General features: G+C 48.2%; 2 protein-coding genes across 2 annotated transcripts in view; both read right to left on the bottom strand.

Moving 5' to 3' along the window:
- Positions 1-1,668: 1,668 nt before the first annotated feature.
- On the bottom strand, positions 1,669-3,204 carry dkk1b (dickkopf WNT signaling pathway inhibitor 1b). The gene is made up of 4 exons (XM_084670622.1): positions 2,864-3,204; positions 2,524-2,665; positions 2,163-2,300; positions 1,669-1,931 (listed from the first exon to the last, which is right to left on the bottom strand). The coding sequence occupies exons 1-4, from the start codon at positions 3,062-3,064 to the stop codon at positions 1,669-1,671; spliced, it is 744 nt and encodes a 247-aa protein (XP_084526748.1). The 5' UTR covers positions 3,065-3,204.
- A 2,075-nt stretch (positions 3,205-5,279) lies between these two features.
- prkg1b (protein kinase cGMP-dependent 1b) overlaps positions 5,280-19,440 on the bottom strand; it is a 61,708-nt gene continuing 47,547 nt past the window's right edge. Inside the window, exons 10-18 of the mRNA XM_084670044.1 lie at positions 11,286-11,382; positions 9,052-9,191; positions 8,769-8,858; positions 8,388-8,529; positions 8,032-8,195; positions 7,621-7,743; positions 7,439-7,501; positions 7,249-7,315; positions 5,280-7,159 (exon numbers count right to left, since the gene is read on the bottom strand). Coding sequence (XP_084526170.1) covers positions 7,061-7,159; positions 7,249-7,315; positions 7,439-7,501; positions 7,621-7,743; positions 8,032-8,195; positions 8,388-8,529; positions 8,769-8,858; positions 9,052-9,191; positions 11,286-11,382 — 985 coding nt within the window. The 3' untranslated portion in view covers positions 5,280-7,060. The remainder of the gene's footprint in view (positions 7,160-7,248; positions 7,316-7,438; positions 7,502-7,620; positions 7,744-8,031; positions 8,196-8,387; positions 8,530-8,768; positions 8,859-9,051; positions 9,192-11,285; positions 11,383-19,440) is intronic.

Below are 19,440 nucleotides of genomic sequence, written 5' to 3'. Positions count from 1 at the left end.
GGACCCCTCTATCTCTCCTGGTTCCTGTTACCTTGACCACGGGGCGGGGGCTCTCAGCCAGGAAGTGGGAAGGATGGAATCTGAATGAAAAAGTACTTAAAACAAAAAGACAGGATGTCTTTAGCGCAGCAGAATGGGAAGGTCGACGCCGACCCATGGGATGAATCGACATGACTGAATGACTGAATCCAGATTGCGGCCATCTTGTTTCCATTGCGTAGTAGGAGTGTTCCCAGGCCTGGCTGTAGGCTGAGGGAGGTCGGGGGAGGGTCAGAGTGTGTGGCAGCCATGGTTGTAAAACAGTAGAATGGCTGATGTTGTAGAACTCCAATGATCCGTAATGATCAGAACAATTCTAATGGAGCTCCGGTGACAGTGAGATGGCAGACGGCTGCTCCTCTACTTCAGTAGCCTGGGAACCAGACTAGCTCATGTTGTCTTTGCTCTGGCAGAGGGGTCTGGCTACCCTCCCATTCAAACAGATTTCCCTCTTACTAGAATATGGATGTGTGGACTATTGATAATGCCCCTTGGAAATCTAAAATGAACTTTGTTCCAGACAAATAAGAATTTGCCTGGCTATTACTTCTGCACATGTAGCTCCAGCATACTGTTCTGTCTATGGTTGTGAACCTGTCTGAGACCAACTCCAGTAATGGTACTAACCTAGTCTAGACCCCAAAACCTCCATACTCTAACCTAGTTTAAACCTCAGAACCTCCAAACTCTAACCTTGTCTAGACCCCAGCAGAGATTCAGGACCTCTGCTCTCCAACAGCACAGTCAGAGAAAGTTAATAAGAGTGGAGAATTTAGTAGGATTGAAAGACCATGAACACACACTCAAACAGCACGTTATGAACAAATGATTTTAAAAGACATTATTGGGACACTTTATTTTCAGATAAAAAATATATACATTTATAATCCAACTCTATACACTTGTAAAAACAGTGTTCTTATGTACAAAACAATAAACCACAGAGCACCTTCTCAACAAACAGCCGTCTCAAACAAAAATAGTTAAGTGCCATCATCTATTATGGTTTGTCTATGTACAATACAGTAATGTACTGTGATAATATGAAATCTGAAGTTCCACAGGGAAACAATCACAGCTACTCCACTATTTTTGGGGAATAAAATCAAGAGAATAAACACATGAACTGGAACGTGTCAGATTACAAGAAAGGTTCTTCTCCTCTGGTCAGTTTGCAGACAGGGTATGAAGAGGCCATCATCCTGTTTAGAATCCAAGTTGCCGCATATTTGTTTGTTGCTAGTAGAATGGACATCGGTTGGAATGAACTGTACAGGTCTCGCTGTCTGCATCGTTCGTTTTCCTTGTTGGCCTTGGTCAAAGTCACTCTGCATCGACCAGAGCCAAGCTATGGCTGAACGGCACGGAAAGAAGGTTCTGGAACCTTGAACATTACATAGATAAGGTGGTTCGGTGCTAACACAACACACCTTCTACTTGAGAAACAGAAAACATCCTCTTTCTCTCTCTTCCTCAGCTCCGACGCCTATATCTACACACATCTGAGGACCTCTCTCTCTCTCTCTCTGACCAGGGGGGGGGGGGGGGTCAAACCCCCTCTCCATCACGACCACGGTGGCAGTCCCGGAAGGCGTGCGGGTGGACAGGAGGGCTGGGTGGCTGGTCTTCTCAGGGCCTCTGGCAGGTGTGGAGGCTCCTGGCTGCCTTGCTGTTGCTGTGCTCCCCGGGGCCCCTCTGGGTCCTGCAGGCCAGCTCCTCTCCACAGTCACACCTCTGGAAGATCTCCAGGCCGTGGGCAGCTTTCCTCTTGTGCTTGGTGCACACCTGGCCCTCCTTCAGCACCGGCTTGCAGATCTTGGACCAGAAGTGACGGGCGCAGCACAGGCCCTCTGAGCAGTTCGACGAGCGCAGGCAACTCTCTCCCTCCACGCCTGCAGGAGAGACCAGGACCCAGATGAGTTGTGCTACAAAGTGAATCTAGTTCTCATTCTGTCATTTTCCTAGTTGTACGACAGTTTCTCCATCTATTACAATGCTGTGTTGTTGTTTGCATGCAAGTAAGTTCATCAGACATTCCTCTGATTGATTCAGCCTTTAAACCTGCTAGATAAACGGCCTGGCAGACTTGTTCACATGTGAGAGAGACCAGTGAGTTCACATACCTCTTGGTGTTGCATCCTGTGTGCTGGTTCTGGAGGTGAACTCGGCTGTGGAGTTGTCCTCCTGCATGGTTTCTACAGGTACCAGGTCTTCCACACCAATCTGGGGCACCATGTCTGGGTCAAGGGGCAGACACACTCCTGCTAGGGAGAAAGAGAAAGAGAGAGCGAGAAAGAGAGAGAGAGGACATCACACATTAGACCATGTGGCAGAGCCTACACCTGTTTTCCTGGCGTTTGAGCACAATTGCTCAAATTGAAAGCCTTTTGTCGGTCTTCAAAGCAACAGCATCTCACGTTTAGAAGAAAAAAGAGAGATGTTGTCTTGTGTAAAACATGACAAGAGTGGGACAGAACACCTTACCGTTACTGCACTGGTTGCCGGGGCAGCACATCGCGTTGCGGGTGCAACGCTTCCTACGCCGCTTGCATGGGAGACACGCGCCTCGGGAGGCGTAGCAGAATCCGTGGTCACCGCACTCCTCGTCAGCCGCGCAACTCAGAGACTAAAAATAATAACAATATTGTTAATAAAACATTACAATAGTTCATTTGGTAGGCCTAAATGTGGTCCTATTAAGGTATATATACAAATAGGAAACAATAATTTTGTGTACTGATTACGTTTTTACCTGACACAATTGTATGAATAAATGAGTTAAGTTTTCTAAATCATTACAAGAAGGCCTACGCAATATTCTTACCTGTATGGAGTCAATTGCCAGATTCTGACCGCCGGCATCGAAGCTAAACTCGTCCGGGCTCGCGCTTACCGGGTGACCAGCACCCGCCACACTGGGGATGCTCTTGATAGAGTTTGAGTTGAGAATCACAGATCCTGCGAGTGCAGAACCGATGAAACCGAGCACTAAGCACATCACAGCAGAACCCACACACTGCACCATTGTCGTTCAAAGGCTAATCCTTCAATCGAACAATATCGAAAAGATCCGTAGCCTAAAATTTGCAAGACGCTCGAGGGTTGGAAAAAGACGCACGGGGAGAGCGTTGCGAGTTACCTCTGTACTCTGGTGACAACTGACGCTTCTTTTATATTCGTGGACTATGTTTGTGTTTCCCGCCCCCAGCTATGTGTAACAAAAGACGAGATGGAATTTCAAAGGTTGTGGCTCATGACGCATCTCGCAGGAACTACCCACTAACCCCCCTCATCCAAACGTCCCGCGATGTTTGTGTACAATTAACACAATGGCGCTGCACGAGTTGACATCAAACACACACAAACACACCCTGACACATCTCTGCTTGATGGACACGTTTCTCGTACCACATTGAGAAATAATGAATACAATAGCACTATACAATAGATGGTGAAACTAGGAAATATGCCTCATCTATTGATGAGGATGTCCACTTAACTAGGCTAGTGACATGCATAGGGACACCAAAAATAGCATTCCGTTTGATTCTGTCATTAGATGCTATGAAATGTAGGCTATAATTTTGTGTACAGCCCTACACTTACAAGTCATTAAACCATCTGATCCGCGTCTTGGCTAGGCCATTAGAGAGGCTGTATCCATAGAGCGTCTAGTCTAAAGAGTTTGAAGCCCCAGCCTGGTGATCATTCATCAAGACATTCTTCCCTCGTTAACGACATTCGATCCGTAATTGTAATGAGTGGAACTTTGAAATGCACTTGATTAAGAGCGCGGGGAGGATCAAAGCCGAATACGCAAATTGCCGAAGAGTGAAAAGTTTACCGAATTAATTATCATTCAGCCTAAGTGCTTTAAAAGAAATAGGCTGGACTGATTATCACTCGGCGATAAGGAATTCACATCAGTACTTATCAACTTTATGCGAGGCTTGTAAAACAATTAGTTTGCAGCTTCTCTTCTCCATCAGCGAGTCCTTTGAAATATCTCCAAATAGCAGCACAGCACCTTCTGTACAAATCTATTGTTTAAACTCTAACAATGCTTAACAAGGCTAATGGGAAATACCTCTAGTGATCTTTAAGCAAATATGTTTTATTGAAAAAACTGCATGGTATAGCATACTAAAATATAGACTGTAAATAAATAATTATTTGTTAATTCATGCTGGAAAAATATAGGCTCGTTATTTGAAAGAAAAACTGATCCGCAAAAGCAATTACGTAGATGTTTTTAATGCAAGTAGCCAAACCCAGATTGTATAAATAAACAATTTACATTTCAGTAGACTTGATCGAAATGTGATACAAGACCTGATTTAATACAAATCGGTCATATATTTATTAACATGGATATTCTACAATCGAGGCAGTTCGAATCTGTGGTCAGACATTAGCGTAGTGAACCATTGGAATTTGCAGGAACAAAATACTCTAAACGTTTAACAGTTTCAAAAGTGCTTGGCAGACAAAAAAAACTTGGGAACCCTCCCCGGCTTTGAAGTTGTTGACAAGGGTTGGTTATAATAGACCACTACAAAACAAACGCTCAATACACTTCATTAAACGTGAATTGGCAGCATTCATGTCGATTCTTTGGTCTTTTGGCTTTGTTTTAATTGTACATCGAAAAGCCTGCGGTGGTGTAAAGTAGCGCCTGTGTAGAGAGAGCCTTTGATGACAAGCAGATCAAAAGACGTTGAACTCGCTGTCCTAATCGGACTTCAACAGGCAGGGCATTCTCACAAACAGTCCATTTGCTCGGCTTTTAGCGGGTCTTAACAGACATTGTACTCAGCAAATTCATTTGGTTGGACGCCAGGTAATCCTGTTTTGAAATGCCTGGTTGCAGCTTAATCAGTTCACGCTACAATAGACCCCTCTGGTACAGCCTTGTCTCCCAAGTGTTAAATAAATACACTATCAGTTGTGTTAGAATGAGAAAATAAAGGACAGGTTGTTTAGTTTGGAGTAAAAGATTACACCCGGAGTGTCAGGTGTTCTGGAACGCTCTCCTGCGGTGAGGAGGCACGTGTATCAAAGGAAAGAGCAAGAGCGTAGTTATCTTGTTAGAGGCCTGATCATAGCCTTCCTGATTGCCTGTTGATGATGTTGCCTGGGGATAAACTGTAGGCCACTTCCCACACTTCAAAATGTCAGTAAATTTGACTTAAGGACTGGCATATTAAATTTAACATTATAAACGACCCATAACAAATTCGTCTGGATTAAAAGTTAAATTTTATTGTAAGAAAAGGCATATAAATATAGCTGAACAATAAAAAAGCAGCAAGCAGAGTAAGGACGACAGTTTAGGTTTGATTTAACCGTGTCATGCAAGGTAACACAAGCGGCTGAATATGCTTTTTGGAGATGCCATTGAAATAAGGCACTATTTTTCTCAAAAATGTTAGTAATGCCAATAGTCATGTAATTTCAAATGAATGCGGAAACTATAACATGTACTCGTTTACCTTGACGAAGGGAAACTTTCCTGACAAATAAAAACAAATATTCAAATTGATATTAAGGACACTCATACTGTAGAGTACAACATACTTATCAATACATATCACAAAAATATAAGCACTAAATATTTATGTACACAAATATTCACCTCTGGTCCTGCAATAAATACGAAATGTGTTTTCCAGAGCACAGTCAAATGTTTCGAAGTGAGGCCTTAGGTAAAGTGAATTCGTCTTGAATGGCAACATAATATGATTAAAACGCCGTGCTGATAATTCAACCCAATGAAATAATCAGTATGTTCGATCGTAAAAATTGATGTTTACTTCCAGTCTTAAACATGCAAGTTATCTTCGGCGTGACAATAATTAACGGTAAAATGTAAATATTCTCTTTTTTCTCCGGTGCCAGTTGCCCCCTTGTGGTAAGAAACGGACCTGTGTGCATCTTTGTCATTTCATAGTATCCTGTCATCGTTTTAAAAATAAAAAGACAATATATTTTAACCTTTCTGCGTCCTAAGCAATGTATAAACGACTAACCAGTCTGTGCAACACAATTAGGCAAAACAATGTAAAATTAACTGCATGGCTCTGAGAACTAAGCTGGCAAGTAATGTTCCAACATTACAAACCATATTGTCATTGTAAGAGAGGTGAGTGTGTATGTTAACTTTTTTATGTTCAAATATTATAATGGAATATATACAATACATTTTCTTTATGTGCTGAAGTCATAAAGTGGTATGTTCAAAAGGGAATTCATGTACAAAGTAACTTCATAAAATAAAATGTTGATGATGAATGAAGGATTGAAAAGACTAAGTGAATCCGTCCTGAACTGTTGTCAACAGTGATGTTAATAATGTAATAATGCGTTAGTAAGGTGGTAGCATGTGATGGCATGAAGATAAGTTCAAATATGCTACAAAAAGAGGTGTGGAGTTTCTCTCTCTCTCTCTCTCTCTCTCTCTCTCTCTCTCTCTCTGTCTCAGTCAATCCTCCTCTCCGCAAGGTAGAATTAATGTCAGTGTGTTTCTGTCCAGGTCCGGTGGTCCCTGGCAACAGAACCAGGCCAGTCCGAGGCTCCACGAAAAGCTCCCCGGATGTCCTTCAGAAGGTGGGTGTGGTGAGACGGAGAGATAGACAGACACCGGGGCTACTGACGTCGTGGCCGGAGCTACATGGGAGAAGGCATCTCGGTGACCCAGAGTGTGACAACTGTCCTCTTTCGCTGTCCGTCTGTCTCCGACTGTCCTTCACAGTACTGAATGTCTGTCTGTCTATCAGCAGCCAGGTCTAGCAAGAAGGCCATCCCAAGTTTCTGACCTATAGGCTCAAAATGCAAACTCAAGACCTAAACCCTAACCCCAACCCTTGACCTAGGCCCAGGCCCAGGCCCAGAACCAGGACCAGGTCCTAGGTGGACCCAGGCAGAGGTAATCCAGGTTAAGGTGGGGCCAGGTGGGGGCGGTAGCTGGGGGACATAGTTGAGGTTGGGTGGAAGGCAGGCTAGCTATCTGGGAGGTCAGGGGTTAAAAGTCAGTGTCCCATCCAGAGTTGTCATCAGGAGGGGGGTCGTCACCATCCTCTGGGAAACTGTCAAAGTTACTTGTATCCGTGGGCGACGAGACCTGAGGGAAGAGAGACAGAGAGGGCGGGAGAGTTTAGCTGCGTCATAAGGTTTCACCCAGCGCAACCTTTAGATTGGCGCAAAACTCACATCAGGGATAATGGGAGGAGTCAGCGTCCCTTTCCTCAGACCCTCCCAGTTGAACCCCTCGAACCATCTGAGAGACAGAGAGCAGACGAGTGAGTGAGGTTGGAGAACTTTCCACCGCCCCTTTGGTCCTACCGATCTTCTGACAGTGATCTCACTGTGATATCAAGGCTGACGACAGGCATTCACTTACTTGTGCTTCTGAATGTCTTTAACTCCATTCTTCAAGTTTCCCAGTCTCTCCGATGGATTGTCTCTGTTGGTGTAGACGTCATGAATGAGAATAAACTACTAACCGACCATTAAAGTCAACCACAACCTAACCAACCACCAACCTCGGCCAACAAGACCCACAGTGCCCCCCGTGTGAGTTACCTGCATAGTTTCTTGATTAAGTTGGCAGCATTTTTGGTTATTTTCTTTGGGAATTCGATCATGTCAATGCCTCTCAAGATGATGTTGTAGGTCTTCATGGGGTCTGGTCCTGAGAAGGGAGGGCTGGAGGACAGGAAGAGGGAGGGAGGGAGGGAGGGAGGGAGGGAGGGAGGGAGGGAGGGAGGGAGGGAGGGAGGGAGGGAGGGAGGGAGGGAGGGAGGGAGGGAGGGAGGGAGGGAGGGAGGGAGGGAGGGAGGGAGGGAGGGAGGGAGGGAGGGAGGGAGGGAGGAAGGAGAGGAGAGGAGAGAAGAAGGAGAGGAGGAGAGGGGAAGGAGAGGAGGGAGAGTCAATAAATGATGTCAATGCTGTATACGTCTCCAGCAGGGAGAGGTGCAGGTTGAGAGACCCTACCTTCCAGTCAGGAGCTCGTACATCAGGATGCCTAGCGACCAGTAGTCGGCTGAGATGTCGTGGCCCTTGTTCAGGATGATCTCTGGAGCCACGTACTCCGGCGTACCACAGAACGTCCACGTCTTCTTCCCAAACCCAATCTTCTTGGCAAAACCAAAGTCCACCTGGAATTACGGTCAGAAATGGAGGAAAACCAATGAGCTTTGTCTGTCGGTCTGTCTGTCAGGCTGTCTGTTTGCCTGCTTGGGTGGCTGCTTGTCTGACTACATGTCTGTCTGTCTGTCTGCCAGCCTGCACGCCTGCCTGCATGCCTTCTTGCCTCTCTGTCGGCCTGCCTGTCTGTCTGTCCTACTCACCAGCTTGGCGTATCCCCGGTGGTCCAGTATGAGGTTCTCTGGTTTGAGGTCTCTGTAGATGATGCCTTTGGAATGCAGGTAAGCAAAGGCCTCCACCACGCAGGCTGTATAGAACCTTGTGGTCGAGTCCTCAAAGGAGCCCCTGGGGTCAAGAGGGAGAACACTGTAAAGACTGTGTGTGTGAGAGAGAGTGTTTGTGTGTGTGGCTGTGTGGAAAAATACCTATGTGGGTGTATGTTTTTCCGTTTACAGTGGTGTGTGTGTGTATGGCTGTGTTTCTCTGTGTGTGGTATATGTTTGTATTTTTGTACTTGTCTGTATGTTTGAGCGTGTATGTTTGAGTGTGAGATGTGCTGTATGTGTGTGTGTGTGTCACCTTACCTGTCCCTCAGAATAGTCCAGAGTTCTCCTCCCAGACAAGCCTCCATCAGCATGTACAGGTACTTGCTGTCTTTAAAGGTCCGGTACAGCCTGGGGAAGACAGGACATTCACATCGCGAACAACAACAACAATGAGCAGCAAGTCTAATTTACATGGACAGGTGGGTTCTGCTATCTGCTCAGACGGAGGCTTGTTGTTTTTCTGCATCGCTGACTTCTGTCTCAATGTATGTCGCCTGTTAACAGACTTATTGTGTGTGTGTGTGTGTGTGTGTTTGTGTACCTGACGATGAAGTCTGAGTGGGCCTCCTGCATGATCTGTTTCTCCGAGCGGATGTGCTCCTGCTGCCTTGTGTCCACGATGTGTCTCTTCTTCAGGATCTTCATGGCGAAGGTCTTCACCTCGTCGCTCTTCAGCTGCACCTGGAGGACCAACGTGCCACAGAGTTGTCATTTGAAAAGGACAATAAAGATTTGGAATCAGGAGACATTCTATGAATCACAGGTCTCAAGAGTGTTTCAATAGTTATCTGTCGTCAGGGGAAAGAATCTCTTATCTTATGAGTTTTTCATTTCTTCTTTGGGGCTTTCGGTTGGTTGAGGTGAAGTTCTATGGGCACCTGTATAGCCCTTTGTGACACTTGTAAAGCAGGCTGAATAAATCAAATGTGATTTGATTTGGCGTTTGCGGAAATCACCAATAAGGTAACACCATGGCCGTAAACACGTTGTGTTTCCAAGGCGCTAAGTGTGTTGTGGTTTGTCTATTTTCAGCCTGGCTGCTACCTTGCACGATCAGGAATAGTCCTATGACTCATGGTCTATATAGACTCCAGTGGGGAGGGGAAAAGATGATGAGGGTGGGGTTGGGGTTGGCGGTAGGGAGAGAGGCTAGAGGTGGGGAAAGGTGGAGAGAGGTTGGAGAGAGGAGGACAGGGGTTGGAGGTGGAGAGAGATGGGGTGGAGTGGGGGGGCAGACATTCTTCACATTGCGTCTTGGGGATCTGAGGGAACTCTTAAATGTCCCCGGGTCATCTTCCTACAACCCGGCCATGGAGCAAGGGGTGTCGGATGGGGGGTGGTGGTGGGGGGCTGGCAGTTTGGAAAGGCCACTTGTTTTCCCGCAAAGGGAGGATGCCGCAGTGCCTTATTTAGCCCTGGGGACTAGGAGGTCTACAGGGGGGGTCTGGGGGGCCCACAGGGGGGGTCTGGGGGGCCCACAGGGGGGTCTGGGGGGCCCACAGGGGGGTCTGGGGGGCCCACAGGGGCATCCCTTTTGGGGGACAAGCCCAGGGCTTCCCTTACCACTGGCTGCCTTATCGGAGAAATCCTCCGAGACAAGCCGCAATGCGACATTTCTCTGTCTGCTCCCCCTCCCCTCCTAGCCCCCCCCTCCCTCCCACCTAGCCTCCCTCTCCCCCCCTCGACCTCTTCGTCCCTTTCGCACTCTAACACTCTCCCTCTTATGTTACGCCTCTCCATGTCCGTTTCTCCTGTCCCTCCTCCGCGAGTGTGTGTGCGTTTTACAAGGCTCTGTGTTGCTGTTGTGTTTGGGATCGAGGGCTTCCTTGTTAGTGCGGCCTCACATACAGTAGCCGTGATAATCACAGCCTGCTCGACAATCACAGACAGCTACTGTTGAGTGTCAGCTGGTCATTTCAAACAGTGGACGTGTGCCGCGTCACTGGACATGACAAGCGGCTCAGAATGACCTTAGCTTTTCATGTGGATACTTAACAAAATAAACTCAAAATCAGTCACAACATATTTCTACAGTGAGTTGTTCATAATGATATGAAACTCAGGCTGGAGGTCAGTTAGACTTTGGGAAGTCATGAAAAACGAAAACAAAACATATTCATCTTCACGGCCATGTACAAACCCATTGTAGAATGCAGAAGCAGTGGATGATTGAAGAGACTTCCCCTCCGTTCCCTGTCTCCACTGCATTGATGCAACGCAACACTGCAGGTCACACGCTACCTCCCTTTCCTGTTACCTCTGTGAGTCTCGTAGTGGAAACTAACTTAGAATAACCCCTGAGGTATTCCTCATGGCAGAGACCTGATACCCCAGTTATAACCCCCCAGCCCCCAATGATATACCCATAAACCCCCCCACACCCCCCCCCCCTACACACACAGGCCCAGCATGGAGACCCAGTTTGTCAGACTGACATCCAACCGGTTTGATATCTCACATAATCCCACACTCCTTGGTTCTGAACTGACCTGCCAAAACGTTTGGACCAGAGAAGCAAACCTGAGTCTTAGGAACAGTCTGGGAATGCATTATGACTGCTTCCAAGCCTTTTCAGGGGGTGGTATAGCTGGGTTACAGCTCATTATGGAATGCCTGGCATGTAAATGTCGGTTGGAAAGTCCAAGGTTTGTCATTTATCCCTGGAAGAAAGTGCCTTCATCATGCAGTAGAAACGTGTCCGAGACAGACAGACACACACACACACATACACATCCAACAGCACAGGTAAAAGCTGACAGCTAGAGATCGTCTTACCAGCTCGACGCGTCCGAATCCCCCGACCCCCAGTGTGTCGATGATGTTGAAGTCCACCAGCTTCAGGTTGGAGAAGAAGACATTCTCCGCCTCGTACCTGCATTTTTTGAAGTGGAAGAAAGGGAACTTCTTAGAGGTCTGGATGGTGTAGGTGACGGGGAAGGAGAGGGGAGGCGAGGGGGCCGGGAGGCTGGGCAGCCTCTCTCGCTGTTTCCGGGCCGGGACCGGGATGAGCTCGCGCATGTCTGCTTCTCCTCGCTCACACCACGTCCAGCGGTCGAACACAAGCAGCCTGACCAGCCGCGCAACAGTCAGAAAGACAGTCAGCAAGCGCTGGCGCCAACCTCCGAGCGGGCGGGCGGCGGCGTGGGGAAGGTTCCCAAACAGGTTGGGCACAGCGTCGGAGTGAGTCCCGTGCGAAAGCTGGAGCTACGGTGCCATTTCCAGTTCACATGTTGGGGGTCCGGGGGTAGGGGGGCCCGGGGGTGGAGGGTGGTGAGGTAGGCCAGATCCTCAGACGCCGTGTGCATGTATCAAAGTCCTGACCGGTCTCCTGCCAAGCCCAACACAAATGCACGCAGGGGCAGAGTAGACGACACCAACAGACTTTCAGATCCACATCCCTAGAGAGTCCCTGGGATAAACTTAGCACCCACCCCCCAGACTCTGCTCTGAGGTATACGACTGTACGTTTTTCTTGTCCCTCTCCGACAGCAGGTCTGGGTGCAGACGAGACCAGATGAGGGGTTTGGGCTCTGCTGAGTGTCCAGGTGGAGCGTCCAGACTACTCTCTGAGGGCCAGGATAAGGCAGGCTGTCAGGCGGGTCTGTGTGCCAAAACAAAGTCCAACTGTGCCTGTCGCCAGGAGCCGGAGGGTACTAATACTGCCACTGTGATCCCTGCGGTATTTTTAACATGTGGACACCGCGTGGGTGGAGGTTCACCCAGTTAGCGTGGCTCACACACCTCGACCCCCTCCTTCTCCCCCCACACACCTCAACCCCCCCCTACACATCTCAACCCCCTCCTCTCTCTCCCCCCCCCCCCCGCACACACCTCAACCCCCTCCCCTCTCTCCCCCCCACACACACCTCAACCCCCTCCTCTCTCTCTCCCCCCCTCACCCACCTCAACCCCCTACTCCCCCCCCCCCACACACACTTCAACCCCCTCCTCCTACCCAACACACACCTCAAACCCCTCCGGTCCTCCCCTCTCACCCACCTCATCCCCCTCCTCTCTCCCCCCCCCCCCCCCACACACCTCGAACCCCTCCGGTCTTCCCCTCTCAACCCTCTCCCCCCCCCCACACACCTCAAACCCCTCCTGTCCTCCCCTCTCAACCCCCTCCCCCCCCCTCCCCCCCCCCACACACCTCAAACCCCTCCTGTCCTCCCCTCTCAACCCCCTCCCCCCCCCCCCCACACACACACCTCAAACCCCTCCGGTCCTCCCCTCTCAACCCCCACCTCTCTCCCCCCCGCCCCCTGACATACACAGCGGCTAACACCCCAACCAATGACATACTGAGCTGCATACACACTTTACATGAATTACTGGATACTACCTTGCAGACAGAGACACACAGAAAGAGAGAGAGACAGAGAGAGAGAGAGAGAGAGAGAGAGAGAGAGAGAGAGAGAGAGAGAGAGAGGGTGGGGGGGGGAGAGCTACTGGAAATATTAAAAACATATTCTGTTCCATAGCAGTAGATGGAAAGGAGGCCAGATTGTGAGAGAGAAAGAGAGAAAGAAAGTGATGGAGAGATGGAAAGAGAAAGAGAGAAACCGAGAAAGAAAGAGAGGTTGTCTCTTAAAGCCTTGACATACCCTACTGACAAGCGGGGCGAACATATCCACTGACTCCGGCGGAAATCGGATCAACAGCAGATCATGCAGGATCAAAGATGATCCTTGCGTCAGGGGATCCCTCTCCGGAGATGCATTGCGTATTCACCCACCCTCAAGGAGAGCTTAAGGAGAGTATCCCTGTTCTACCAGTCTATCTGGGGCTCTCCTTAAGCCACACACTCCCAATCCCACTTCACAGATGCCTTGATTTCTGTGGGGACAAACATTGAACAAGATACTTCAAGTCTCCATGAGAGTCTTCTACCCCCGTTTCCATGAAAACGTAGACAGACTCCTATCCTGCGGTGTTTCTCAATCTTCCCCACCTCAGTAGGAGCTAGAGGAGGATGGGTTTATATCTCAGTGTGACCTCGAGGAGGGTCCCTTTAGGTTAGACATGTGTCTGTATAGATAGAGGAGAAGAGGGGAATGGGGTAGGTTTCATAGATGTGGATCCGGTTTATGGCCAACGAGAAGGTTTTGGATCATAAGGCAGATATAGGAGCCTGTTACTCTGACCACATATACCATGACACTTGTTGGTGGTTCCAAACTGCCAGAACACCAAAAACACCAAATCTGACCTTAAGTTGGAACTACATGTTTTGTATAACATCAATACATACTTGAACCCATTCCTAAACTACCTTTTAACACCAGTATGTTGTACCAAACCAAACCTGACCCAGACAAACAAAACAGCAGTAATAGATGCAGTTTCCAGACAGTGTGGAGCTCTATTTAAAAAGCCACTCAAATTCCACAAATATTACAGACAATGAAAACCTTCTTAACTGCAACCCATGCTAATTGAACAGAAAAGTTGCAATCTACTTGCAATTGCTTATGACTATATTTCTCCAACCATGTTTGTTGTCGGAGTGTTTCTATGGCCACGGCTCAGCCAGTATTTCACACTCAGACAGACACCTGTTGTGTGTGTTCCGTACGCTCGACCGATGCCATAAGAGGGGAGAGAGAGAGCCTCGGCTCAGAACCAGACTAGCATTCTGTGGAGGTATGTGTGTGTGTGTGTGTGTGTGTGTGTGGGGGGGGGGTGCTGGAAAGTCATGTGATATGAGTAGTGGACTGGTGACAGGGGACAGGCAGGGTGAGTTTTGGATGAGGAAAGGAAGAAGGTGTGCGCATAAACAGTGTACTGCATGTCCTGTAGATATATATGACATGTATGTGCCTGTGTGAGTGTGCTGGTGTGTTAATATCACAGGTGCTGTGTGTGTGTATGTGTGTGTGTGTGTTGCTGTTCTGGTGATCTTCTATCCCCTATGCCCTAGAGCGTGTAACCTTGAGACGTGAGTACTGTACGTTGTTTATTAACCTGCTTCTGAAACCCCTACTGTAAATACACTAACCACCCTACTGTAAACACACTAACCACCCTACTGTAAACACACTAACCACCCTACTGTAAACACATTAACCACCCTACTGTAAATACACTAACCACCCTACTGTAAACACACTAACCACCCTACTGTAAACACATTAACCACCCTACTGTAAACACACTAACCACCCTACTGTAAACACACTAACCACCCTACTGTAAACACACTAACCATCCTTACTGTAAACACACTAACCACCCTACTGTAAACACACTAACCACCCTACTGTAAACACACTAACCACCCTACTGTAAACACACTAACCATCCTTACTGTAAACACACTAACCACCCTACTGTAAACACACTAACCACCCTACTGTAAACACACTAACCACCCTACTGTAAACACACTAACCACCCTACTGTAAAGACACATTGGGCTCTGGCCTCACAAGTTCTAACACGTTACTGTAATTATCGAAGACAATTATTACCTCTAAGGAAGAGCAATCAATATGAAAATCAATTATGATTTTTTTTTTTTTTTATTCGGTTTCTTTGAAACCAGCAAACATGATTTGAGGATGGCTCTTTAGATATTGTATTAACAATCTAAGTGGTGTAAATGCTTGATTAGAAGCAGCTAAATACATTACGTAAACCTAAAATCATCATGGAGTTGCGCTGATTTATCAGCCCTCTAGTTCATGCTAAAAACTTTCCAGTTCTGCCCTTGACATCTTACAGTAACATGTGGATGGTCCTTCTCCCCGGGTCCACTCCTAAGGACTGTGTTTAAGACTCAAACACCACATTCCTCCTTTAAACTACCCCGTCCATACACTCACACTCACACACACACACACACACACACACACACACACACACACACACACACACACACACATCACATTCCTCTTACGACCTACCATGGTCGCACACACAAACACACACACACACACACATAAACACACGCTCACATCCACACACACACAGTACATACAGTATATGTACACACACGCACGCGCGCGCACACGCACAGCTGTCTAAATACGGGCTTAGACCCCACCTGGGTTGGCTGTAGAGCTGGGGGTTCCTCTTCAGGGGTCAGTGCACCACTAAGACAGGACTGCTGAGGTGTGACCTCTGTGTCTGTACACACACACGCCATCCACATGAGGCCGTACGTGCACACACGCCGCGAGCACGCTTCGCACACGCCCCACGCGAGGCATACGCACCCACAAAAACACACCCAGGCCTGTTGGTCTCCCTCTCTAACACACACACTTTCCCCTCACACACACACGGCCAGAACAAAGCCTGAGCCAGCTGCAGGTGTGGAGGGACAAAGCGTGTGTTTGACCTCAGCACGACCCCTGCTACGACCCCTGACCCCAGAGACTCACAGCTCTGGCCCTGGTCTGGCCAGCACAGGGTTATCCTGTCACTCCAGGTTACCTCTCCCACAGCAACCTCCTCGCTCCCTCGCTCAGCTCCCAACCTAAGAATGCCCCGCATTCCATCCCCTGATCCTCTGGTTGGTAGAACCAAACATCTGGGCATTCTTAAACGACCTCGGCCAGGCCCTTTGTCATGCAACCATCACCTCACAAACCTTCGCCTTATGTTTATCATCAACGGTAGGAGTTCTATCTGGATTTCCTTTGGGATTAATGAGGGAGTTGAATAGAATTGAAAATAATTGAATTAAAATTATTATGGTTTCAATTTATATTTATATGAATACAATAGTAACATATATGGACAATGTATGGACTAAATGATACTTATCTGATATAATAAGGCTTTTTTTAACCTTTTATTTGCCTAGTTTTAGACGGATGGCTACAGTATGTGTGACTTATGTCTTGTAGATCATCAGGTGTGTGTCAGTGTTTGTCAGGGGGGCCATCATTGTCCGACACACACACAGTCCATGCACTCCAAAGAGCCTCATGCTCTCCTTAAACTACAGTGGACTCAATCGAGGCCTCAGAAGACCAACATTGGCCCCCGCCCCGTCTTCTGATTGGCCAGACGTCGACTCTGTGCATCGTGATTGGGTGTCCAGTGATGCCCCCTCTGTTATGTTGTGAGAGTCAAGGTTGGGGTCAGGTATGAGTGAGGGATGCTCCACGAGCATCAGACCGCGAGGCCTGACGGCCAGAGACAAACACCTCAGCACATGTTGACCTGCCACCCATATCTAGTGTGTGTTTGTGTGTGTGTGTGTGTGTGTGTGTGTGTGTGTGTGGGGGGGGGGGTATTGGGGGTCAGGGGGAGTCAGAGACACAGCCCACTACAACATATTGTCGGCCGTGACAAGTTGAACTGACAGACAACTCCTTATATGGTCATGGAGGACCCTCCAATATATTTACAGTAGAGCAATTTCCTGTCCTTGTTTCAACAACCCCAGTGGCCTTGTGAATGGCCCCAGCCTATTGTCACTCCGTCCGGGCCGCCACGCTGGGTCAAAATGCCAGTGACAGTAATAAACGTCTTACATAAGTGACTCTTGAGATAATGTTACAAGCATCGAAACGCTAGCTCGCTTGCTAAGCGTCCCATGCACACTAACAACACAAGATATGGATATATTACATCTCCACGCACAGATGGTTAAACCATTATAGACATGTGGTTATAACATCCGCCCCCATCCTCCTTTGAGGAAAAAATGACGAAAGAAGGAGAAGAAAAAAATATTTTGAGTCATAATGTGTCGCCCACAGTTCACTATGGAGAATGGACTAGAACAAGAAGCCATTGAGATCTACAAAAGACTAAGAGTGGAGGAAGAGTTAGAGGGCTTTAGGACCTGCCCGTCCACCTGAAGCCAATCAGGCAGGGCCTCAGGGGGGCGGGTAGGTCCTAAAGCCCCTCCGCCTCTGTGTGCTGTGTGAACTGCCCTGCCTGTGTACAGTCACCTTGGCATGGGGGGGGAGGGCGGGTCAGCATGCCCCAGCAGGGCTCCCTGCATTCACTTCTAGAACCTGTTTATGCCTCTCGCTCTGCCACCCTGCCACCTTGACATGCTGACACCCTGCCTCGCGCTCTGGGCGGGTAAACAACACGTGATCTGCAGGACGAGAGGAAGGAGGGAGGGAGGCAGGGAGGGAGGGAGAGAAAGAGAGAGGGAAGACTGAGGGGTGGACGTCGGAATGAGACGTGTGCAGCTGTTGGGAAGAGAGAGGAATGAAGAGAAGGAGAGAGGGATGGATAGAGGGAAAGCAAGAGAGACTTGCAGAGTCTTGCAGAGAGAGAGAGAGACAGAGAGAGAGAGAGAGAGAGAGAGAGAGAGAGAGAGAGAGAGAGAGACAGAGAGAGAGAGAGAGAGAGAGAGAGAGAGAGAGAGAGACCAGAGAGAGAGAGAGACCAGAGAGGGATACCGTGTAGTTTACAAACTATTCCACAGCAGTAGGCAGAAAGGAGAGCCTCTGGAGTGGGCAGCAATCCACAGGGGTGGGGGTACAGTGGGGTACAGTGGGGTACAGTGGGGTACAGTGGGGTACAGGGTGTGCATCCCCAACATGTCCACATGTCCAGACAAGCTACAGACACTTGGTGACCGCAGGATTAAAAATATGCCTACAAGTCATTCCGAGGAGTCATTCCAAGGGGACAACCCTGGGAGTCATTTCCAGGAGTCTCCAAGTCGAGAGCCGCAGGTTCAGTGTAGGTGCTGGGGTGCTGACAGGGGGACAGCCCGGAGGAACTCACTCACCATGAGAACAGGCTCATGCCCTCTGGTGTCGGCTGTCACATGACCAGGGTGACAGCCGACACCAGAGGGGAACGACAGCAGAGAACACTGCAGGGACACTGAGGGCATGAGCTTTTTATCATGGTGACACATGGCTGTGGGGGGTACGGACGAGAGAGAGAGAGAGAGAGTGAGAGAGAGAGAGAGAGAGAGAGAGAGAGAGAGAGAGAGAGAGAGAGAGAGAGAGAGAGAGAGAGAGTGAGAGAGAGAGAGAGAGAGAGAGAGAGAGAGAGAGAGAGAGAGAGAGAGAGAGAGAGAGAGAGAGAGAGAGAGAGAGAGAGAGAGAGAGCAGTTATGTCCAGCAGCTCCTCATCTGTTCATATATAGAGGTAAACCTCCTGAGTTCTGAACACACAGAGAGAGAAAGAGAGAACGAGAAAGGGAGAGAGAGAGAGAGAGAGAGAGAAAGAGAGAGATGCAGCTCGAGGGAAATTGTATATGAAAGAGAAATCAATCATGTTTCAGCAGCAATCCTTCAAGTCAAGGACTGCAGCTTGTTATGTTTCCTGTCAAGTATGTTTCCTCATGATAAGGTTGAGAAGGGTGCTATTTTTATTCAATTTCAATGCTATTCTAATTCATCTGCAGAATACTTGTACTCTGTTGGAAAAGACTGTGTTAGAGTGGCTCACCCACAACACCAACCACTAGAGGGAGCTCTTGTGCAGGTTTCACCCACAGTGCCAGAGCCTGGTCGGAGGTGGGGACATTTCTGTATTTGATTATAACATTAATAATAATGTATTTCTGTACCACATACCCACTATTCATTCTAGTCCTACTACCACCTCACATTCACTGGTGTAGTGGTGACCAAAGGGGATAACTCCATTATAAATTTGTCATATTCAAAAAACACACGAGTAAAGAAGCTAAAATTGGGAGTGAATAATACGTGAGTACACTGTGTCTATAAATAAGTAGATGTATTTCCTACAACTTGATGTTAGTGTGCCTTCACACCCAGCTGGTCTGTTACTTACAGCTCTTTCATGTTCATCACCAAGCAGCCATGGTATGATGTAATACCCCGGGTGGTGTCATCCATCTAGCACATTACAGCTGATGACACAGCCTAATGACAAGGTACTGTATGGTCACTGGACACAGCGCGCACACACACACACACACACGCACGCACACACACAAACGCACACACACACACACTCGTACACACACATTGAC

The sequence above is a fragment of the Hypomesus nipponensis genome, chromosome 13, assembly GCF_054491055.1.
Source record: "Hypomesus nipponensis isolate SF chromosome 13, ASM5449105v1, whole genome shotgun sequence".
NCBI classification, from domain to species: domain Eukaryota; kingdom Metazoa; phylum Chordata; class Actinopteri; order Osmeriformes; family Osmeridae; genus Hypomesus; species Hypomesus nipponensis.
Note: the sequence above shows the minus strand (reverse complement) of the source record. Positions and strands in the feature narration are given on the sequence as shown.

Coding starts and splice junctions, on each gene's coding strand:
- dkk1b (XM_084670622.1), bottom strand. CDS start 3,064: ATGGTGCAGTGTGTGGGTTCTGCTGTGATGTGCTTAGTGCTCGGTTTC. Junction 2,301..2,523: donor CGGCAACCAGTGCAGTAACG/GTAAGGTGTTCT, acceptor TCTCCCTAGCAG/GAGTGTGTCTGCCCCTTGAC. Junction 1,932..2,162: donor ACAGGATGCAACACCAAGAG/GTATGTGAACTC, acceptor TCTCTCCTGCAG/GCGTGGAGGGAGAGAGTTGC.